A 24,808-nucleotide genomic window follows, 5' to 3' on the forward strand; every position below is an offset into this window, starting at 1 on the left:
CTGCAAGGGGGAGGGGCGTGAGGTTGTGCCTAAGAGTGCCGATATTCAGTTTAGAGTTTGAATGCGCAAGTGCTTGTGAAAAAAAAAAAAAAAAAAAGGATCCTTTATGCATGCACTTGTTTTCACTCCCTCTTCCCTTGTCTTGTCTGCTAGGCTTTCTCCCCTCCCCTCCCCCGTCATATGGTAAAACAGGTTTGGCAAATATGCCCCTACCTGTAGAAGCCATGTCCGTCCTGGGACATGGCGGGTGATGTTGGCGTTTTCGTCCTTGGCGGCGGCTCCGGCGGAAGACTGGTTCCGGAGTCCTCTCCGTAGCGGTCGTAGTGGTCTCCTCCGTCCTCCGCTTGTCGGTCCTCTCTGTTCTCGGTTCGGCGTCTCCTTTCTCCTCCTCGGAAGTCCTCCCTCTTCCTGTTTCCTCCGTCGTATTTCTGTTCTCTGGCATCCTCAGGCAACCCTCTACTTCCAGGTTTGCGCACTCTACGAGGGACTGAGACTATTCAAAGTGCACCTGGGGTACTTGCTTATCGGCCCCACTCGATTGGTGGGGTCGATCGTAACAGCTAGCCTGTTACATATGCCTTCCCTGGAAGAGGGCTGCTCGAGGCCCGAGTTCACAGGATTTCTAGACAAAAAAATCTGCGGGGACCAAGTCCTTCCCTGGGCAATGTTGTACCTGAAACACAAAAGGTTGCAACTCCATAAACCATGTTAAGATCCTCGAGTTAGTATCCTTATTTTTGTTCAACCATGTAAGAGGAGCATGATTGGTAATAAGAACAAAGGGATGTCCAAGCAAGTAATATTGAAGGGATTTAACGGCCCATTTCAAAGATAAACATTCCTTCTCAATTGTTGGATAGTGCGTTTCAAGAGGTAATAATTTTCTGCTGATATAGGCAATAGGATGATTCATCCCGTCATCATCCTTTTGGGATAAAACAGCACCAGTACCCACATCAGAAGCATCTGTTTGCAAATAGAAAAGTTTTGAAAAATCAGGGCAATGTAACACTGGTTGAGTAGTAAGGCTTTGTTTCAAAGATTCATAACTTTTCAGTTGTGTGGGTGTGAGCCCTCTAACATTAGTGGGTTGATCTTTTCCTAGGAGATTTGTCAAGGGGGTGGCCATGGTGGAATAGTTAGGAATAAATCTACGGTAGTAACCGACCAACCCCAGAAACGATCGAATATCTTTTTTCGTTTGTGGGGGCGATACCTTGAGAATAGCCTCTACTGTGTCAAGTTGGGGTAGTATACAACCCCTTTCAATGACATAACCAAGATATGAGATGGACTTTTTGGCAAGGTTACATTTTTCTGGATTAGCGGTTAAACCTGCATCTATCAAGATATGAAAAACGTCTGCTAGATGATGTAGATGGTCTTTCCAAGTCTCACTATATATGACGATGTCATCTAAATAGGCGGATACATATCCTGTATGTCCACGTAATAGCTTGTCCATCAGGCGTTGGAACGTAGATGGAGCCCCCTGTAAACCGAATGGGAAAACTGTGAAGTAGTATAACCCTGATGTTGTAAAAAAGGCTGTCTTTTCCTTATCTGTGGGGTTTAAGGGTATTTGCCACTACCCTTCTGTTAAGTGTAAAGTGGACATATATCGGGGCTTTCCCTAGACGTTCAATTAATTCATCCACTCTGGGTATTGGGTACGTATCAAAGTCAGAGATGTTATTTAATTGCCTAAAATCAATACAAAAACGAACAGCTCCGTTCAGATTGGGAACTAGTACCACCGGTGAACACCAGGGACTGGTGAAGGGCTCAATGATACCCATTTGTAACATAGATTGTACCTCTTATTCTACCACTTTTCTACGTGCCTCAGGAATACGATAAGGCCTAAGACACACCAATTTCCCGTCTTTTGTTTTGATTTTGTGATATATCAAAGAAGTTTTACCAGGTTTTAAAGAAAATAACCTTTTATTCTGCTCAAGGATCTTTTATAATTGTCCTTGTTGTTCAGGGGAAGTGTGGGGACTGATATGAGGAAGCCAATGCTCTGACGTATCTGTCTGGGGACATAATATTATGTCTAAGGGTTTTACTTTATTTATACAATATCCAGTGTCTAAATGCGGGAAAGAAATATCTGGTTCCTCCCATTTCTTCAATAGGTTGATATGATAGATCTGGGTTTTCCTAGGCGACTGAAATTTTAAGGTGATATGTAACTGGATTTATTAGTTCTATTATTTCATAGGGGCCTTGCCATCCTGCTAAGAGCTTGTCCTTTGAAGTAGGTAACAGTACAAGTACCTTCTCTCCCACATTTTGTTTCTCTTAATGAGTTTCCTTGATTGTAATACTTCTTCTGTCTATATTGGGCTTCCTCTAGATGTATTCTGACATCCTCCCACACTGTTTGTATTTGGTCTTTTAACTGTTGTGTATATTCTAGAATATTTCTGTCTCTTTCTCTTCCCAATGCTCAGCAGCCATATCTAATAAGGTTCAGGGTTGTCAGCCAAAAACAAGTTCAAAGGGACTATGGCCCTCATTACAACCCTGGAGGTCGGTGATAAAGAAGCGGTAATACCGCCAACAAGCCGGCTGTAAAAAAAATGGCATTATGACTGCGGCGGAAACCGCCAACACAGACAGCCACTTTACCACACCTACCGCCGCGGCGGTAGCAACAAGCACCATGGCGGTAACCGCCAACAGCTAGGTGGAAGACACGGTTCCGCCCACTGTATTACAATAGGCCTATCGGCCACCTTTTCCGGGGCGGTACCAATGACAATAAAAGCACAGCGGAGACAGATCTCAGAAGTTAAAGGACTCACCTCTGGAGACTCAGGGAACAGCCACAACACCATGGAGCCCGAGCTGCAGATCTTCCCCATGCTGGTCTACCTCCTTCTACACCAGGAATACCAACGCCGGCGACGACAACCACAGTGAGTACTGCCGCCTAGCACACAAGGGAGGGGGGAGGAAAAAGAGAGTGACACACACATGCAACACCTCGACCCCCAATACCATACATAAAAACAGATGCAACAACATTATACATCCATCCATTACCCCTCAGGAATAATCCAAGGACAAAAGGAAGTGATTAAAGTGAGTGTAATAAAATGAAAATCCAGAAAAACGTCCTGAAAATTCAAAACAGTATATACAGATATACAAATGGAGGGACACTGCCCAGTCCATAATGTCCGTGGGCCACAGGGCCACATCACATAGGCCAGGCCCCATTGTACTCCTGCATCAACACGGAGAGAACACTGCTGGGACATCAGGTCGAAAATACACAGGCACCTCAGGGGGACGGGGAATAGGGGGCACCTCAGCCGAAAGATGGTACAACACCACTGGTCCTGGAGGGGGCTATATGCCCTGTGCGATGTCCTTGGGAGTGCAAAGCTACAGTCTCTCTAGTGGGTGGTTTGCCCACTGCTTGGACCTGGGGAGTGCAAAGCCACAGTCTCTCTAGTGGGTGCTTTGCCCACTGCTTGGTCCTAGGGAGAGCAAAGCCACAGTCCCTCTAGTGGGTGGTTTGCCCACTGCTTGGTCGTGGAGAGTGCAAAACCACAGTCTCCATAGTGGGTGGTTTGCCCACTGCTTGGTCCTGCAAAGCCACAGTTTCACAAGTGGGTGGCTTCTCCACTGGTTCTGGAGGGGTCCTTGTGCCCTGTGATGCAGATCTTTGGGAGTGCAAAGTCACAGTCTCTCACCTGGGTGTCAGACCCACAAGATTTGCAGTAGGCAGGATGCATAACACTCCATGGAGGCAGGACTACAGTGCATCCGCCGGTGGCAACAGCTGCACAGTGGTGGCAGTGCTGGTGCAGTTGTCGTGCTGCCAGTGGTGGGGGGAGTCCCCAGCCATTTCCCTGCAGCTTCGGACAGCTGCCCACTGGGGCTGCTGCCAGTGGTTCTGGTGGCGGTGCATATGGCGGACATTATGGCAGTGCAGGTGGCGGTGCTTCCAGTGGTGGGGGGAGGCTCCAGACCCTCCCCTCCCCTGAAGCGCCATAGTTGGTTTTGGGGGCTCTGATTCTGTCACAAAACCAGGCCTCCTGTCCCTCCTGCCTGCAGGTGCAGGCCCTTTGCCCTTGCCAGCTGGTGGTGCCTCCTTGCCCTTGCTGTGTGGTGGTGCCCCCTTGCCCTTGCCATGTGGTGGTGCCTCGTTGCCCTTGGCAGCTGGTGGAACATCCTTGCCCTTCCGATTGGCAGCTGGTGCAGGCACATTGCCAGTGCTGATGGGTGTCTCCTTGGAGCCTCTCACACCTGCAGTAGCTGCCGAAACTACAGTGGCCATGGACTGGCTGAGGTGCTGGCCTGGGCTCTGCCCACCCTGGCCCGACGTGAAGGATGGGGGAGGGAGGGGTAGGGAAGAGGTCAAGGGCAGAGAGGAAAAGCTGCTTAGAGACACTGGTGCAGGAAGACGGGGGAGGTTTGGGAGTGGAGGAAGAGGGAGTGGTTATAGGAGGTGTCTGTCAGCTGTGTCTGGGTGCAGGTGCATGGGCTGGATGCTTGCGGTTGGGTACTTTAGGAGGGGGGGCACAGACGCAGTGGCAGAGGACACAGGGGACGTGTGCATGGATGTAGGGGTGGTGACTGCCAGTGAGGGGTGTGTACTGATAGGGGTGTGGATGTAGTGCATGCAAGTGTGAGTGCTGTTGGCAGGTCATGGCACCTAACTGCGTCACAGCAGACATAGGCACATTTGGGGCTAAACATCAACATACTGTTTCTGTCACAACATGCAATGCACTGTACATTTAGGAAATGTGGGAAACTGACCAGATGCTTATCGTTTTGCCCCCTCGATTACAACCGCTGAGGATGGCTAGGAGATGGAGACATCCCCCCGTTTACAGGCCCCTGGTGGACTTGGCAACAATGGAGGACAGGCACATTATCCTCACCTACAGACTTGATAGGGCCACAATCCAAGAGCTGTGTGCCCAATTGGAGCCAGACCTGATATCAGCGATCTGTCAGCCCACTGGGATGCCCCCTCTTGTGCAAGTCCTATCTGTCCTCTATGTCTTTGCAACTAGCTCCTTCCAAGTGACAGTGGCCTTGGCAGCAGGAATGTCATAGCCAATGTTCTCAAACGTGCGGACCAGAGTGTTGTGTGCCCTGATGAAACACATGCACAGCTACATCGTTTTCCCCCAGAAAGAGGATTTGGCCACAGTGAAAGCTGATTTCTATGCAATGGGACATATCCCCAACATTATTGGGGCAACAGATGGTGCACATATTGCCTTTGTCCACCCCCCCCCGAGAAAGGAACAGGTGTTTAGAAATCAAAAGAGCTTTCGCTCAATGAATGTGCAGATAGTGTGCCTGGCGGACCAGTACATCTCCCATGTGAATGCAAAGTATCCTAGGTCTGTGCATGATGCCTTTATCTTGAGGAATAGCAGCATCCCATATGTGATGGTTCAACTCCAGAGGCACCGGGTGTGGTGAATAGGTGAGCCCATGGTCCCCACCTAGTGTATGTTGGTATATGGGTGTGGTGTTGGCCCTAAGGGTTAGTGTGTGGCTAACAGGTGTCCTTCGATATTTGCAGGTGACTCTGGTTAACCCAACCTCTCATGGCTACTGACCCCAGTGAGGAATCCCAGGACAAGGGCAGAGGAACGTTACAATGAGGCACAGGGGGTGAACAAGAAGAATTATAGAGCGAACGTTTGGCCTCCTGAAGGCCAGGTTTCGTGCCTCCATCTAACAGGTGGTTCCATGTGCTACTCACCCAAGAAGGTGTGCCAGATCATCGTGGCATGTTGCACAACCTTGCCTTATGTCGTCAGGTGTCTTTTCTGCAGGAGGATGAGGCTGGAGATGGGCGTGTGGCAGCGGTGAAGCCTGTGGACAGTGACGAAGAGGAGGCAGAGGATGAGTATGTGGACAACAGAATAGCAATAATTCAACAGTACTTCCATTGACACACAGGTAAGACACTTTAACTTCACCTTCCATTGCAATTTTGTGTTCTAAATTTTCACTGGCAGGCTGCTATTCCCACTACTATGGCCACTTACTGTACCCTTTGACATGTCTATTCACAGATATCTGTGCCCTACTCTGGCTCCTGGTGTATTGACTGCAGCAAAATACAAGTCATACCTATGCATTAATTACTGTACAGTCTAATTGCAATGTCTACAGATTATTAAACCAATACATACTTAAATCATTTGACCTACTACATACTTGTATTTTTTTAAAGGATGTTTATTTAAGTGCTGAGAAGTAAATGGGGATGTGCAGTGGGCTTGGGTGATGGTGGAGGATAGTCCAGTCTATTTGTATCACAGGTGCATTATCCAATGGGGCATAGGAAGGGGAGCTATGGCAGTTCAAGGTGGAAGGGGTAACAGAGTGGGACACAAGGGTGACAATCAGGAGAGTCTTATTTCCTGGAAGGGGTCTTGACAATGTTCTCTGGCTTCTGCCTGGATCGCAGGGAATGTTTACCTGGTGGTTCTCCTTCTGCAGGGGGAGGGGTGCTGGTGGCCTGTTGTTCCTGTGGCGGGGCCTCCTGTCCACTAGTGTCAGTGGAGGTGGGGGGCTGTTCATTGGTGTGGCTAGTGTCAGGGGCCCGGTGGTGTTGCACTGCTTCCCTCATGGTGTTGGCCATGTCTGCCAGCACCCCTGCAATGGTGATCAGGGTGGTGTGGATGTCCCTCAGGTCCTCTCTGATCCACAGGTACTGTCCCTCCTGCAGCCGCTGGGTCTCCTGCATCTTGGCCAGTATATGGCCCATCGTCTCCTGGGAATAGTGGTATGCTCCCAGGATGTTGGTGAGGGCCTCCAGGAGAGTCTGTTCCCTGGGCCTGTCCTCCACCTGTCGCACAGCAGTCCTCCCAGCTTCCCTGTTGTCCTGTGCCTCTGTCCCCTAAACCGTGTGCCCACTGCCACTGACCCCAGGTCCCTGATCGTCCTGTGTTTGTGGGGTGTCCTGGGGTCCCTGTAGTGGTGGACACACTGCTGATTGTCGTGTCCTGGGGACAGAGGTATGGGCCCGCTGGGTGGATGCTGTGCTGGTATTTCCTGAGGGGGGAGGCTCTGTGGTGGTATGGGACTATGCCTGGGTAACCAACTGACTGTCCGGAGGTCCCGGATGGGCCAGGTTGGTCATCCAGGTGACCAGAGGTGCTGTCATCACTGTGGGCCTCTTCTGGGGGGGACTGGTTGTTGCTGGCACTTCCTCTCCGGTGACGTTGGGTGTGGGACCTGTGGGGATGTAAATGCAGTGTTATTGTTTCTGCGTGTGACATCTTGTGCATGGGTGTGTTGGCCTCTATGGTTGTGAGTGCCCTGTCAGCTTTGCCTTGTGTGAGTAGTTATTTTGTGGGCTAGGTTATTCTCTCTAGTGTGCATGCTGTGGTGATGGGTGTCCACGCAGGGTTGTGAATGGTGTCTATGCATTGTTGTTGCATGCAGTACTGGGTATGGGGATGGGTGGGTTGGGATGGTGGGGTTTGTGGGAGGTGGTGGAGTGATGGGGGTGAGGGTAGTGGTAGGGGTATGTGATGTCATGCAGGTAGGAGGGGGGGGGTGATAGTAATAGAGATTAGACTTACCAGAGTCCAGTCCTCCTGCTACTCCTGCCAGTCCCTCAGGATGCGGTATTGCCAAGACATGCTCCTCCCATGTTGTTAGTTGTGGGGGAAGAGGAGGGGTCCACCTCCAATCCTCTGTACAGCTATCTGGTGTCTTGCAACCACAGAACGCACCTTCCCCCGTAGGTCGTTCCACCTCTTCCTGATGTCATCCCTTGTTCTGGGGTGTTGTCCCACGGAGTTGACTCTGTCCAGGATTCTGCGCCATGCTCCATCTTCCTTGCAATGGATGTCTGCTGCACCTGTGATCCAAATAGCTGTGGCTCTACCCGGATGATTTCCTACACCATGACCCATAGCTCCTCCTCTGAGAATCTGGGGTGTCTTTGTGGTGCCATGGGTGTAGTGTGAGTGGTGTGTGCTGTGAGGTGCGTGGATGGTGTATGGGTGATGGTGTTCTGTGGCTCTGGTTGTGTGGGTGCTCTTGCTGAATCTCTCTCTAGTGGCAATTGTTGATAGTTGTAAGGGGTTGTGAGTAGTGTGGGTGTGGTATGTGTATATGTGTGTGTGTCAGGTGTGTGTAGTCTGAATTGTCCAATGTAGTTTTGTTTTGTGTGAGTATGTGTATTTGGAGTGCAGCGGTATGTACGGCCAATGGTTTACCACGGTTGAATGTCTGCTGCGGTGAGTCGTGGGTCATAATGCTGTGGGCGTAGCTCTGTTGGCGTAACGGTGTGGGTTTTGGTACTGCCAGTTTATCACTGACCTTTGGGCTGGCGGACTTGTGTGTGTGTCTATATAGTGACGGATTGCTATGTGTGTGTCATAATATGGGTAGCGGTATACCGCCGCAGTCGCAGTATGTTGGTGGTAGTCGGCATGGCGGTATGCAGGAGTTACCGCCAATGTCCTAATGAGGGCCTATGTCCGGTTGAAGCTTGTACGTGTGTTCTTATGGCATATTACACTAATAGTAGCTTTTTATCCCAGTCACGTCCCGAGACGGTTATGTATTTTTTCAATATTGTTTTAATAGTTCGGTTGTACCTTTCTACTAAACCATCTGTTTGTGGATGATATACTGATGTGCGAAGATGTTTTACTCCCAATAGTTGGCATATTTGGGTCATCAGCCTGCATATAAATGGGGTCTGTTAATAATTTTCGGGGAAACCCAACCCGGGAGAAAAACCCGATCATAGCATGTGCCACGTTCTTGGTCGTCATACTGGAAAAGGGATCGCTTCAGGGTATCTAGTTGCATAATCGAGCAACAAAAGAATATACATATTTCCCTTCCATGACGGTGTTAAGGGTCCTAAAAGATCCATACCCACTCAGGAAAAAGGGATAGCAATGATAGGTAATTGATGTAAGGAAGCTTTCTTGACTGTTCCGGGATTGACTAGTTGACACTTTGGACAGCAAGCATGTAAGGAAATGCCTCCTTGGCATGATTACCCCCTGACTTTTTGCCTTTGCTGATGCCAAGTTATTATTTGAAAGTGTGCTGAGGCCTGCTAACCAGGCTCCAGCACCAGTGTTCTTTCCCTAAACTGTACCTTTGTCTCCACAATTGGAACAACCCTGGCATCCAGGTAAGTCCCTTGTAACTGGTACCCCTAGTACCAAGGGCCCTGATGCCAGGGAAGGTCTTTAAGGGCTGAAGCATGTCTTATGCCACCCTAGGGACCCCTCACTCAGCACAGACACACAGCTTGCCAGCTTGTGTATGCTGGTGGGGAGAAAATGACTAAGTCGACATGGCACTCCCCTCAGGGTGCCATGCCAACTTCACACTACCTGTGGCATAGGTAAGTCACCCCTCCAGCAGGCCTTACAGCCGTAAGGCAGGGTGCACTATACCACAGGTGAGGGCATAGGTGCATGAGCACTATGCCTCTACAGTATCTAAGCAAAACCTTAGATATTGTAAGTGCAGGGTAGCCATAAGACTATATGGTCTGGGAGTCTGTCAAACACGAACTCTACAGCACCATAATGGCTACACTGAAAACTGTGAAGTTTGCTATCAAACTTCTCAGCACAATAAATGCACACTGATGCCAGTGTGCACTTTATTGTAAAAATACACCCAGAGGGCATCTTAGAGATGCCCCCTGAAAACATACCCAACTTCCAGTGTGGGCTGACTAGTTTTTGCCAGCCTGCCACACACCAGACATGTTGCTGCCCAGATGCGGAGAGTGCCTTTGTCACTCTGTGGCCAGTAACAAAGCCTGTACTGGGTGGAGGTGCTTCTCACCTCCCCCTGCAGAAACTGTAACACCTGGCGGTGAGCCTCAAAGGCTCACCCCCTTTGTTACAGTGCCACAGGGCATCCCAGCTAGTGGAGATGCCCGCCCCTCCGGCCACTGCCCCCACTTTTGGCGGCAAGGCTGGAGGATATAATGAGAAAAACAAGGAGGAGTCACTCCCCAGTCAGGACAGCCCCGAAGGTGTCCTGAGCTGAGGTGACTCTGACTTTTAGAAACCCTCCATCTTGCAGATGGAGGATTCCCCCAATAGGATTAGGGATGTGCCCCCCTCCCCACAGGGAGGAGGCACAAAGAGGGTGTAGCCACCCTCAGGGCCAGTAGCCATTGGCTACTGCCCTCCCAGACCTAAACACACCCCTAAATTGAGTATTTAGGGGCCCCAGAACCAAGGAAGATAGATTCCTGCAACCTGAAGACGAAGAAGGACTGCTGACCTGAAGCCCTGCAGAGAAGACGGAGACACCAACTGCTTTGGCCCCAGCCCTACCGGCCTGTCTCCCCACTTCGAGAAAAACTGCAACAGCGACGCATCCCCAGGGTCCAGCGACCTCTGAAGCCTCAGAGGACTACCCTGCAACTAAAAGGACCAAGAAGCTCCCGAGGACAGCGGCCCTGTTCAAGTAACCTGCAACTTTGCAACAAGGAAGCAACTTTTAAAGACCACACGTTTCCCGCTGGAAGTATGAGACTTTCCACTCTGCACCCGACACCCCGGCTCGACCTGCGGAAAACTAAGACCACAGGGAGGACTCCCCAGCGACTGCGAGCCCGTGAGTAGCCAGAGACGACCCCCCTGAACCCCCACAGCGACGCCTGCAGAGGGAATCCAGAGGCTCCCCCTGACCGCGACTGCCTGCTTCAAGGAACCCGATGCCTGGAAAACACACTGCACCCGCAGCCCCCAGGACCTGAAGGAACCGAACTCCAGTGCAGGAGCGACCCCCAGGCGACCCTCCTCCTAGCCCAGGTGGTGGCTACCCCGAGGAGCCCCCCCTGTGCCTGCCTGCATCGCTGAAGAGACCCCCGGGTCTCCCCATTGATTCCTATTGGAAACCCAACGCCTGTTTGCTCTCTGCACCCGGCCGCCCCTGTGCTGCTGAGGGTGTACTTTCTGTGCCTGCTTGTGTCCCCCCCGGTGCCCTACAAAACCCCCCTGGTCTGCCCTACACGGGTACTTACCTGCTGGCAGACTGGAACCGGGACACCCCTATTTCCATTGAAGCCTATGTGTTTTGGGCACCACTTTGACCTCTGCACCTGACCGGCCCTGAGCTGCTGGTGTGGTAACTTTGGGGTTGCCTTGAACCCCCAACGGTGGGCTACCTTGGAACCCTGTAAGTGTTTTACTTACCTGTGAACTTAACATTTACTTATCTCCCCCAGGAACTGTTGATTTTTGCACTGTGTCCACTTTTAAAATAGCTTATTGACATTTTTGCTAAAACTGTACATGCTATTGTGATAATTCAAAGTTCCTAAGATACCTGAATGAAATACCTTTCATTTAAAGTATTGTTTGTAAATCTTGAACCTGTGGTTCTTAAAATAAACTAAGAAAATATATGTTTCTATACAGAAACCTATTGGCCTGGAAATGTCTGAGTGTGTGTTCCTCATTTATTGCCTGTGTGTGTACAACAAATGCTTAACACTACCCTCTGGTAAGCCTACTGCTCGACCACACTACCACAAAATAGAGCATTAGAATTATCTCTTTTTGCCACTATCTTACCTCTAAGGGGAACCCTTGGACTCTGTGCACACTATTTCTTACTTTGAAATAGTATATACAGAGCCAACTTCCTACAAAGCACAAAACTTACGGATATCTGATAAAACTCCAGTCCAATAAAGACGTCTAAGGACATATCCTTCCGTCTTTTCCCTCCCATAATGTCCACCCCCTACCTGACTATGGGCCAAGTGTAATACCTGAGAACGGTAATGGGTGGGTACTACTAGCTGTTTCTTCTCGTGATCATCATGATGGATTACTTTATATAATAAGCCGTTCTGGGTGATAAAATGTGGACCTACCTGTCCGGTTTTCTCTGTCATTGCTGAGACCCAGGCGTTTTGTAAAGAGGGATCATCTCTTTGGCTAGCTCGGAAGGTTGGTAATGTAGCTAGGACAGGTCTCTCTGTCGGGAAGGAAGGTACAGATGCGATAACGGGTTAAACAACGTATTCTCTTTTGTTCTTATTTTTCAGACCTGGATAACTTCACCTTGTCTTTGCCTCCCTTAATGCTGAACTGACTGAAGGGGGCTTCTATTAGCCATTAATTTAACACTTCTGTTTGTGTTATGTTATTTAATAAATCATGAAAAACACTGTAGTTTGTTCCAATAATCATCTCTTCTACCAGGAGTGGTATGACTCCTACTACGAGAGATTCTTCTTTTCCCCTCCATTCTACTTGAACTTCAGCCAGGGGACGCATGTCTCCGTGAATACAACAGATTGAAACGTATTCATCAGATTTGATATGTTCAGGGTTTACTAAATCCGCTTTAATTACCGATTGGCTACAGCCAGAGTCAATTAGAGCCCTAACATTTCTCTGATTCACTATCATGTCTTTCATAAAGCGAGTTGTTCCTCAGGCAGTACATAGTACCCTTCCCCTGGTAATACCGATTTCCACTGGTTCGAGTTTGGACACAATGGAAACAATTACGAGCTATATGGCCCCACTCTGCACAATTATAACACTGGGGCGCCTGGTTAGTTTCTTTATCTGGGATACGTAGACTAGTGTTTTCTTCAGTTTTTCATTACCCTTGTTTTGAAATAGGGTTTCCCTCCAAGTGAGGGCCCCTTTTGGTGAGTGCCCTTAAATTCTGGAGCTCTATGAAATGCGCAGGCCAGGTCTATGGCTGTGGTGGTATTGATGTTAGGATGTTGTTTTATCCAACTACGCATTTGTAAGGGAAGAGCCTCTAGGTTATTGTTCTAATAAAATAATCTGAATGACCTCTTCCCTATTGGTTTCGATTGGCCCTAGCCATGTTAATCCTAGATCCTGTACTCGATAATAAAGAGCCCTAGGGTTTTCCATGGGTCTCCACTTTGTTTTGCAGAATTTTATTCTATAGTATTCTGTATCATAATCCACTCGCTCTAGAATAGCTTTTTTTATGTCCGTGTAGGGGGTTGTACCTCCAGGATTCACAGCCTGATACGAGGACTGAAAAGTCCCTGTCAAGAGGGGGGCTATATACTGACCCCCTCATTCTTGAGGCCAGTTTGCTGAAGAAGCAAACCTTTCAAAATTAGTAAAAAATGCATCAGGGTCTTCCCCTTCTTGAAATTTTTGTAGTACTGAGCTGGGTACTTTGGGGTGTACTCTAGTAGTGGCAATGGTGTCTGTAAGCTTTTGTAGAGCACTTTCATGTACCAATTGGTTGTTAGCAATTATGGTTGCTTGACTCTTTAATGCTTTTTGTAGCGTTTCTCTTTCACTCAGAGCTTCACAAACTTGTTCTTCCCATCCCATCTGAAGATGTCTTTGTCCTTCTGCCAATTGTTGTATCATTTCTTTCAGGGTAGGTTTGGTATCCATATTTATTCTTTTCCCGCATCTAAAATCCAACTTCTGACACCAATATGTAGTAGGTGTATGTCTGTATTAGAGACTTAGATTGGTAAAACAGAAATCAAGCACGTTTATTGCTGAATACATTTTTAGTTTTCTTTATTGATCCTGAGGTTTTTGCTTATTACACTAGTTTTGTTATTCTTCCTTCTTTACAGGCTCTCTTTCTTCTTTTATTTGCCTCTTTATTCCTGCCAGTCTTTATTTCCCTCCTAAGTTCCTCTTTCTTTCTTTCTCTTTTTCTCGCTCTCTGTCTCTTATGGTTGTCCTCTTCTTTTATTCATTTTTGATTCTTTTCTATCTTCTTTCTTACAGGTTCCTCCATTGTAAGCGTAATCCTCAGAGGTATGATAAAGGAAAAGAAGGTAGGGAACGGGTAGGTATATAGGATTTAACTAGTACCTTTTTGTATCTGTGAGGGGGAGGGGTGTGAGGTTGTGCCTAAGAGTACCAATATTGAGTTTAGAGTGTGAGTGCGCAAGTGCTTGTGAAAACAAACAAAAAAACAAGTCTCCTTTATGCATGCACTGGTTTTCACTCCCTCTTCCCTTGTCTTGTCTGCTAGGCTTTCTCCCCCTCCCCTACCTTTCTACCCGTCATATGGTAGAACAGGTTTGGCAAATATGCCCATACCTGTAGAAGCTATGTCCCTCCTGGGACGTGGTGGATGATGTTGGCGTTTTCGTCCTTGGCAGCGGATCTGGCGGAGGACTCTGGTTCCCGAGTCCTCTCCGTTGCGGTCGTAGTGGTCTCCTCCATCCTTCGCTTCTCGGTCCCCTCTGTTCTCGGTTCGGCGTCTCCTTCCTCCTCCTCCGAAGACCTCCCTCTTCCTGTTTCCTCGGCCATATTTCTGTTCTCTGGCTTCCTCATGCAACCCTCTATTTCCGGGTTTGCACACTCTACGAGGGACGGGGGACTATTCAAAGTGCCCCCGGGGTACTTGCTTATCGGCCTCTTACAGGACTCCAAGTGACTCACCTGTGCCTGAAAGCTCCGAAGGTGGGTCGGACCGCCCAAAAATGAGGCGCATGGCCTTATAAAACTCTGAGTTGGGCGGGGGTGGCTCCGGCAAGTCAGAGAATCGCAGAGCCGACCCAGAAGAAGGCTCTGTTGACGGAGGCCTAGAGCGACGACGCTCTTCCCGCATCGTATTATCCAATAGACGGGGTGAAATCGAAGATTGCTTGTCTTTCTTCGACTTCTTCTTTTTGTGACCCGAATGTCCAGATGACTTGGAGGACGATGAGTGGTGGTGACTCCGCTGCCGATCTCGACCTTCCTCTCGAACGGGACCGTGAGCGCCGCGGAGTTGAGTGTCGGGCCACCATGAGCTTCAGGGACCGCTTCCTCAAAGCCTTTGGGTTCATGGCCGACACTCGGAGCACGACTTTGGGTCGTGATCGCGCTCCAAACACCATATGCACATGAGGGGTGGATCCGTCACTGACATACTGACATCCCTCCACGCATCCACGATCTCATCAAAAATACAACAGAAATGTTGACGTAGTCAAAAAATTACTGATGTAGCTCTTCTCCGGATCTGCGCATAGGCTGGCGCAGAAAGAAAAGAACTGACGTCGGCAATGTCATCACGGTGAGCATGACGCCAACGACGCTCATGGAGTCGACCGACGCCACCTGACGGCGCGCAGAGGTAGTGCTTGAAGAAAAATTCTCCGGATCCAGTCTGATGCCTGGGGAAATTCAAAGGTAAGGAATCTGCAACTAGAAGTCTCTATCAGATACAGGTACTAGTTTGCCCTCTGTTGTACATTAGCAATAGATGATAAGGATAAGTTACTTACCTGTAAATCCTAGTTCTCTTCCAGGGGTATCCTCATCAAAGTCATAAACATTGAATATTCCCACCCTTGTGCGGGGACCCCGGAGCATATATAAAATACACATATATTATCATGTGTGAAAACAGCAATGCAGGCTATAATCATAAACAGGCTAAAAATGCTTTATTTCTATGAAGTTTTTTTTTTTTTTTTCATATTATGAAATCACAATAGAGAATAAATATCTAACCAAACCCTTAAAACTGGGCTTAGGGAAGTAAGCAGCAGTAAGCACTAGAGAAAAAGAGAAAAAACTACATTGAAAAACCAATGGAGCATTCTTAGCCAATAGGCTGCATGCAGGTTAACACAGGAGAATCATAAAAACTTTGGCACCGTGCCTTTAAGACCCTGAGCACCTCCAGTATCCCACCATGCCTCAGGGGTGAAGGAAAGGTGACAGTTGGTTGACAGTTAGGTCAGTTCTTTTTTTACGGTGACAATCTGTGTAACTGATTCAAAATACAGTCCGTCCTGCACTTCTAGGAGACGTGCGTCCGGGGAGGAGGGTGGGTTGTTTATGACTTTGATGAGGATACCCCTGGAAGAGAACTAGGATTTACAGGTAAGTAACTTATCCTTCTCTTCCAGGGGATCCTCATCAATAGTCATAAACATTGAATAGATTAGAAAGCCCATCCCTAAACTCTGCGGACTGTCCAATAGAAGTGCAGGAATAGATACGTATTATGCAAATAAATTTCTCAGAGAGGCCTGCCCCACTTGGGCATCCGCTCTTGCATCTGAGTCTAAACAGTAATGTCTAGTAAACGTATGCACAGACTTCCATGTAGCAGCCTTACAAATCTCAGATATTGGAACATTGTTAAGGAGGGCAGCAGTAGCCGCTTTTCCCCTTGTGGAATGCGCTTTAGGCCTAGCTAGTAATTGTTTATTAGCCAGCTGGTAAGTATTAACAATACAAGAAACTATCCATCTTGATATCGTTCGTTTAGATGCTGCCTCTCCTGTCCTCAAATGACCATAATTTACAAACAAGCGGTTAGAATGTCTAATCGATTTTGTCTTATCCAGATAAAATTTCAGCACTCTTTTCAAGTCTAAGGAGTGCAATGCTTTCTCTGCCGGAGTCTCCGGATTAGGAAAGAAAGTCGGTAAAGATATAGTCTGATTGATATGGAATTCTGACACCACCTTCGGAAGGAAAGATGGGTGAGTTCGCAGAACCACTCTATTGTCATGAAAAACCGTGTACGGTTCTTTGGAAGACAAAGCCTGGATTTCGCTGACCCTCCTCGCTGAAGTAATAGCCACTAAAAAAGCTGTCTTCCACGTAAGGTGTTGTAAAGAGGCCTTATGTATAGGTTCAAATGGAGGGCCCATACGTTTTGACAATACCATGTTCAGTTCCCATGGAGGAGAAGGTCTCCGAATGGGCGGAAAAACTTTTTTCAAACCTTCTAAGAAATCCTTGACTACAGGTTTCGTAAAGAAGGATTCCTGAGAAGGTGACTTGCGATAGGCTGTAACGGCAGACAAATGTACCTTAATAGATGATACCTGCAGACCGGACTTTGCCAGATGAAGCAAATAGGACAGTATGACATCCTCCTGAGCCCGTATGGGATTCTGACCTTGTTGACAGCACCATATGTAGAATCTCTTTGACTTAAAAGCGTAAGAACGCCGCGTGGAGGGTCGCTTGGACTCTTTCAAGATGTTCATGCACTCCTGTGAGAGCCCTAGGTGCCCATACTGCAGGAATTCAGGAGCCATGCTGTTAAGCTCAGAGAGGGTAGGTTGGGATGTAGAATCCTGCCCTCCATTCTGCTCAGAAGATCCGGTCTGCACGGCAGCCTCCTGTGAGGTTTTTCCGATAGGTTGAGGAGATCTGTGTACCAGAATTGACGGGGCCATTGTGGCGCTATGAGAATCATTCTGGTTCTGGATCTGTAAAGTTTGTTGAACACTGCCGGTATGAGGGGAATCGGCGGAAAGGCGTAGAGAAATATCCCTGACCAGTCGATCAACAGGGCATTCCCTCGAGATCCCGGACGGTAGAACCTGGATGCGAAGTCTGGGCATTTCTTGTTTACTTCGTCTGCGAAGAGATCCAGTTGAGGTCGACCCCATTGAGCGAAGATGTATTCGACGACTTCGCCGTGTAGGACCCAATTGTGTGCGTCCTCTAGGTGTCTGCTCAGGAAATCTGCTTCCACGTTTTGTTGACCTGGCAGGTGAACCGATGTAAGTGACATTCCTCTGGCCAGGAGCCAATGCCATATTGTTTGGGACTCTCGAGATAGGGGTAGGGATCTCGTTGCCCCCTGTTTGTTCAAATAATACATCGTGGTTGTATTGTCCGTTTGTATTAGGAGAGTTTTCCCCTGAATTAGTGGTATGAAAGACTTGAGAGCCAGATGGACCGCTCTGAGTTCTAGCAGATTGATGTGGTACTGCTTTTCCTTGTCTGACCACAGGCCCTGAACTTGAAGGGGACCCAGATGAGCCCCCCATCCCTGAAGAGACGCATCCGTTACCAGAGTGTCGGATGGAACTACCTGGTGAAACGGAGCACCTACTGACAGGTGAGGTCTGTGCATCCACCATTTCAATGACTGAAGTGCTACTGCCGGTAGTCGCACTCTGTCCTCCCAGCGACCTGTCCTTTGGCTCCAGTTGCTCTCCAATGCCTCTTGGAGGGGCCTCATGTGGAGTCTGGCATTTGGGACAATAAAAATGCATGATGCCATGGAGCCCAGCAGCGATGTCACCTGACGTGCCGTAGGTGCGTTGGCTTTCAACAGGTCCTGACACTTCCTGTCTATTGAGGATAGTCGTTCCTCCGAAGGATACACTCTTTGGAGTTCTGTGTTTATTATAGCTCCCAGGTAGTGAAGGTTCTGTGTTGGAGTCAAGGTTGACTTTTGGTAATTGACCTGAAGACCTAGAGACTCGCAAACTCTTTGCACAATGTCCCGATGGCTTCTCGCCTGCTCCGGAGAACAAGCCTTCAGTAACCAGTCGTCTAGGTATGGGTAGATGAATATCTTTTGTTTTCAAAGATGCGCCGCTACCACTGCCATACATTTCGAGAAGACGCGTGGGGCAGATTTCAGGCCAAATGGTAGAACTCTGAACTAATAATGTTGTAACGCTACTTGGAAGAGCAGGAATTTCCGATGTTTTGGAGCTATTGGGATGTGAAAATATGCATCCTGCAGGTCGATGGAGCACATCCAGTCTCCCTGATGTAGCTGAGGGAAAATCTGGTGAAGCGCTAGCATCCTGAACTTCTGTTTCCTTATGTATTTGTTCAGCAGCCGTAGGTCCAGAATTGGTCTGAAAACGCCCTCTCGACCCTTCTTCGCCACCAGAAAATAACGGGAGTAAACCCCCTTTCCTCTGTGCGCAGGTGGAACCTTTTCTATGGCATTCTTTTGTAAGAGGGCGAGAGCCTCTTTGCGCAGCAGGCTGAGATGAGATGGATTGCATTTGGTTGGTGGCAAGTGTGGTGGAGGCTGTTTGAAAAGAAGAGAGTAGCCATTTTCGACAATATTGAGCACCCATTTGTCTCTTGTGATAGAGTGCTACTCGTGAAGATAACCTGTAATACTTCCCCCCACCGGAGTGGCTTACAGTGTTGAGGGAAGCGAGATCTCATTGTTTGGCCGGCGCTTTCGGAGTGGACTGTGGAGGTCTACTTGACCCTCGCTCCCTTGTGTTCCTTCGCTGAAAAAGAGGGTGTCCCTGCCGTTGCTGTGACCTTTGGGACCAGTGAGGGGTTTGAACCCTCTGCTGGAAAGGGCACCTGTCATAAGGCCTATACCTCCGCCTGAAATCTTTCTTCCTTTCCAGGCCCACTGCCCTCATGGTATCCACCTCGGTCTTCATGCGGGCCATTTCCTCGTCTGCATGGGCACCAAACAGCGAGTTCCCGGCGAATGGGAGATTCAGGATGCGTTGTTGTGCTTCCTGCTTTAAACCAGTGAGTCTCAGCCAGGAAGACCTCCTTGCACAGATTCCATGTGCGTACCCACGTGCAGCTAAATCCGCCCCATCTGCCGCCGCGCTGATCACCTGGTTGGATACCAGGCATCCCTCTTGCAGGATCTCTTGAAAATCTTGTCTGTCCTCTCTGGGCAATTTCTCTGTGAATCTATTGAGAGAGTCCCACAGAGAACGATCATACCTGCCCAGGAGTGCAGAAGCACTGGAGACTTGCATTGCCGAAGCCGCCGTACCGCACATCTTTCTCCCCAGAGAGTCCAGATGCCTGCTCTCTTTATCCGGGGGGACCGTGGATGATGATGCCACCGAGTGGGTCTTTCGGGCTGCGGCTAATATTACCTACTCCGGTGGCGGATCCTTCCTGAGGAACAAAGGGTCCTGTTCGGGAGCCTTGTATTTTTTGAGAATCCTAGCAGGGGCAGATTTGAGTGTGGCTGGGGCCAGAAAAGTGTCCATGGTTGGCTGCAACAAACCAGGCACTAGAGGCAGCAGCTTTTTTGACGCTGATCTCTGTTGCAGAGTCTCAAAGATGACTGACGAGGAGGTAGATGGCTCTGGAACCTCTATGTTTAATTTCTGCGCTCCTCTTAACAGCACCTCGTTAAACGTGGTAATGTCATCCACCGGTGAGACCCTAGCAGGTGGAGAATCTGTTAGGGTGGGGGACTAACGCCCGACAGATGATCCTGACGACGACCAAGAGGGTGATCTTCTTCGTGAACGAGACCTGGATCGTCGTTGAGAACGAGACCTGCAGCAGAGCGCCCAGGCCTCGCGGTCGGTTGACGAGGAGCAGAACGAGCCCGTCCTGCCCTTGCTGTCGGTGATGGCGTTCTTGGCAGGGAGGCAGTAGGCGAGTACATTCGCGAATACTGCGAATCCGGGGAGGCCGCTGGTCTGTTAAGGCTCTCTAGCCATCTTGGAGATAGATTGATGGGCGAAACATGCCCAGATGATGCCGCTCTTGAACGAGATGAGTCACTCGGTATGGAGACCACTGGAGATGGTGCGGCCTTGTCTGGCGTGGGGCGATGTTCTACTCCCTGCGGGACAGGTAAAACCTGTGTCGACGTCGAAGGGCGCCCCACCGGTTCCTCTTGCCTCGACGTTGAGTGTCTCGACGTTGAGTGCCTCGACGTAGAGTGTCTCGACGTCGAACGGCGATCTTTGGACCTTGACCTGCTCGCCGTCGTGTGCCTCGACGTGGAGCGGTGGGAGGCCGACGGCGGATGTCTCATGCCGTCGTGGCGTTTTCGACGTCGTGTCTCTTGACGTCGGGGGCGCACATCCTTTGGCGGTGACCGGGCACGCCGGCGATGGCTCAGCGGGCTGCCGTCGACGGAGACCTGCCCCTGCGATGGTGTTCCCTCGACGCCGTCTCCTTCGACGTCGGGTGTGTCGCCGTCGACGGCGATCTATGCCGGTGAGACGGTGGTAGCGACGACGTCGACAGGGGACAAACAGGTACTTTCCTACCTGCTGACGTCGACCTAGCCATTCTCTCCTGAGGATGGCCTGCTGGTTGTCCGGGAAGTGAAGAGGACGATGTTTTCTGCCTCTCATGAAGCCCATGTAGCCTGATCTTTTCTCTGTCCTTCAGAGTTCTCTTTGACATATTCTTGCAGTGCTTACAAGTGTCAGGGCAGTGACTCTGAGGCAGGCACACAATACACAGAGAATGTGGGTCTGACTGGGCCTTCTTCTTCCCACAAGAAGGGCATTTGACAAAAAGTGAAGGCATTTTTTTGTCAGGAAAAAACTGCCAAGCTCAGACAAAGATGTTATCTGTCGAATGAAAAAGGAAAAAACGCTTTTTTAAAGGATTTTTCTGAGAAAAACTCAGAAAAACTGAGAGCTCAATGCTCCAGGATCCTCTCAGAAGAAGCCGGAAAAAAGAACTGACCTAACTGTGAACCAACTGTCACCTTTCCTTCACCCCTGAGGCATGGTGGGATACTGGAGGTGCTCAGGGTCTTAAAGGCACGGTGCCAAAGTTTTTATGATTCTCCTGTGTTAACCTGCATGCAGCCTATTGGCTAAGAATGCTCCATTGGTTTTTCAATGTAGTTTTTTCTCTTTTTCTCTAGTGTTTACTGCTGCTTACTTCCCTAAGCCCAGTTTTAAGGGTTTGGGTAGATATTTATTCTCTATTGTGATTTCATAATATGAAGAAAAAAAAAACTTCATAGAAATAAAGCATTTTTAGCCTGTTTATGATTGTAGCCTGCATTGCTGTTTCTACACATGATAATATATGTGTATTTTATATATGCTCCGGGGTCCCCGCACAAGGGCGGGAATATTCAATGTTTATGACTATTGATGAGGATCCCCTGGAAGAGAATAATTTATTTTTGTTTTTCTCAGAAATAAATCGAGAAAGTAAGCGCTTCTTTCTCAATCCTACATTAGGACAACAATTTACACTTGAACGCTCTAATAAAACAAAGTCAGGAAACTGATCTTTTTGTTGTTGAAGTGCAAGTTTATCTTAGCTAAACTGATTAAGGCAAAACTGGATCTCCTTGAGATCCCTGTGCACAAAAAATAAACCTTACACAGAAAGCCAACATTACCATTACTTCCGTTCTTAATTTAAATGGTTTTCATCTGTTCTCAGAACCAGCAAGCCAGTTATGTTTCAACCTTTTTTTCAAGAAACCAAAAGTGGACCATTTCAAATATAACTAATTATCATCCAATGTTATATTGCTGCTGCTTGGTTCGAAAGATTTTATAAATATTGGTTTCAGACCAAAGCACAGCACAGAGTCAGTTATGACTCTGGACTCTAGTAGCTGTGATCCTCTGATATTTCTGGCGCCATGGCATTGTCTCTCTCCCATTTCTTCTTCATCACCTGGCTGAAGTTTAGGTGGGAGACAGTGCACTGGCGTGGTTTGCAGTCTTCCAGGCCAATAATCCTCAAGCAGTTTATCTCACTACTTTTAAATCTTCATTTAGATCAACTGTCTGTGGGATATCACAAGGCTCATTATTGAGCCCTAACACATTTGAACATCAACGTTCTTCCACAGTTGTTCGTATTTATGCAAGCTATACTTGATTGTCCCCACAGATCTAGATGCTTCCTCAACTCAGTTTGGATGTGATTTAATAACTGATAATTCCTTCAGTCTGAACAGAATGTAAACAGAAGTGTTTATTTTGGTTAGCTTTACCATTACCTGGTCTCAAGCACGGAAGCACCTTCTCCCATTCTCCTATTCATGGTCAGAAACTGTGTTGTATTTTTTCATTTTGGGTTATTTTTTTTAAAAACACAAATGCCAGATTACTAGTCTTAGAGCTTCCAGGAAGATTCCTCCTATATTCTTGTCGGACTGCAGTGAGGGAAACTGTGTGTAATCACTTGGACTATGGTCATTCTATTTATTTAGGCTTATCAAAGTATGCCCTAGCGTATGTTCACAATGCCGCAACCAAAATACTATTGTGCCTTAAGCATTCAAACTCAAAGTCTAATAATCTGATATACACTCAATGGTTACCAGTTAGGAAAATAATGTTTTTAACTGTCATACAGCTACATGTCCTGATCTTCTCCTCCTGAAAAAAATATTTTTTGCAATACTCACTTCTGAGTCAATTTTGCTCCTGCATACTTGTTCTCCTCCAGATTCTAAAAACTAGGAGGCAGTGAGCAGGGAAATTTTTCGTACTTTTTTTTTTATAGTATGCTGAAAAACTGTAATATATTACCTCTGTATTTAAAGGCGAAAACGGCTACTGTTTTTATGTGGGACTCTATATGGTCCAAACAGGACTTGAGTCTTGTTTGGGCAATAATAAATGTCTGTTTGTTCCTGGATAAAGTGGGGCAAATTCGTTAGCTCGTTTATGTAAAAGGCATCTTTTTTTGCTGTGAGTTCCACAATATTTTAATGACCCGAAAACAGTGAGGGTATCATGTAAGAATTAAGTGGAAAACGTATATAATCTACCTTGAAAATGCCAGAATAATAACTGAAATAAGCAAACTTACAATGCAATCCCACATAGACTTACTGAAAGTGGAAGGACCGGAACCCTACCTTTTCAAATATCAAATCCTCAGAATAGATTTTACCTAATATGTTTTAAATGTAATGTTGTGCACTTTTAGATTGCATTCCCATACTGTGGAAATTGGTTTGAAAATCTTACTGTGATAATCAAACTCAGAGTGCACTGCACTTTATTCTTTTCTGTAAATTTTATTCATATCCTAGGAAATCTTATTTATTGCCATTCCTGCATGTATTAAAATTAAAAAGGGCCACTCAGGCATAGTCTTACAATAACTTTCATCTGAAATGTGCTGCCTGGCTTTGCTAATCTTATTCAAAGTGCCCTCAAAATAATATTAGTAGTATGAACACTGAACAGATGTGGAGAGTCATTTTAGATTATTTGTTTTAGCTAATTGGATGCGTTTTAGTCCACAGGGATAAAGTAGATATGTTTAAAGTTTGTGTTTTCATGGCTGTTTAGCAAAATAATGTTATTTTTGGAAGGGTTTGGACACAAACTATGTCCTTTAATGAAAACATCTAAAAACGTGTCTGTTTAGCAGCCCTGATTAAATGTTAAATATTACATTCTTTTATGTCCTTCCTATACTCAAATGAATAGGCTCAGCATAATCCTCCACAACAAGATATTTTTCGAAGTCAAAAGTGGTTTTAAAGTTTCTTTTCAAAGAAGGAAGTGTGTTCTACGCAAGTAATGGATAAAGTGGGATATTAGAGAGATTACCCTGGCACCAAAGCACTGTTCCAGAGGCTCCACTCGTTCAATCATCCCAATCATAAAGGCCCCAAAGTTCTAAACTCAATCAGCAATTGTTAAGTGGACCTATATTATACATTAGCAAACATAGCAAATATATAAATAGCAACAATAACAATAAACATTACAATTTAGTAAACTCAAAATCAATTGTCTTATGGACAATTAAATACTGACAATAAAAAATGTATACCTTACCTCCAGTAGATGTACAGCTCCTTCATGCTCTCTCTTTGCTTCAACATGAGCCTAATATCAAACAACACACAGAAGGATGTAGATTATGTTACCTCAGTAAGAGAGCACGCAAAGAATGTATATTTCATTATGCTGAATGTTTTTTTTCTCACTGATTGACACTACTGAATGTTCTGTACATTCCTCCTCGTAAGAAATCAAAATGATAGTTCATACTTTCAGGTTTCCTTTTACACTGTCATTAAAACAGTCATTGTTGATCACCTACTTCTCCTTTTCAGTTTCTATGCTGTTGACTCTAGACACGAGACACCTGTGTCAGAATTCTGGTCTCTGCCATGTATTACTGTAAGCTTTCATATGCTGCTCTAACAGTCTTCTCAGACGCTGTTGTGAATTTTATCATTGCTGAAATAAAATCTTTATTGTCCTTTATTCACAAATGTTACGTTCTCCTGTCATCAAAATAATTTCAGACTGATCTCTTATTCATGTAGCAGTCCGAAATTCTCTAAGTTTTTACAGCTTCATGCTGCAGTCACTCACCACAAAAGTCACTTATTG

At 47.2% G+C, this 24,808-nt stretch overlaps 1 protein-coding gene across 1 annotated transcript in view; it reads right to left on the reverse strand.

Moving 5' to 3' along the window:
• The window catches only part of TSPOAP1 (TSPO associated protein 1), a 2,439,191-nt gene that overhangs the window by 1,260,249 nt on the left and 1,154,134 nt on the right, over positions 1-24,808 (reverse strand). Inside the window, exon 10 of the mRNA XM_069226865.1 lies at positions 24,245-24,295. Within this exon, the coding sequence (XP_069082966.1) occupies positions 24,245-24,295 (51 nt within the window). The remainder of the gene's footprint in view (positions 1-24,244; positions 24,296-24,808) is intronic.

Source organism: Pleurodeles waltl, chromosome 3_2 (assembly GCF_031143425.1).
Source record: "Pleurodeles waltl isolate 20211129_DDA chromosome 3_2, aPleWal1.hap1.20221129, whole genome shotgun sequence".
NCBI classification, from domain to species: domain Eukaryota; kingdom Metazoa; phylum Chordata; class Amphibia; order Caudata; family Salamandridae; genus Pleurodeles; species Pleurodeles waltl.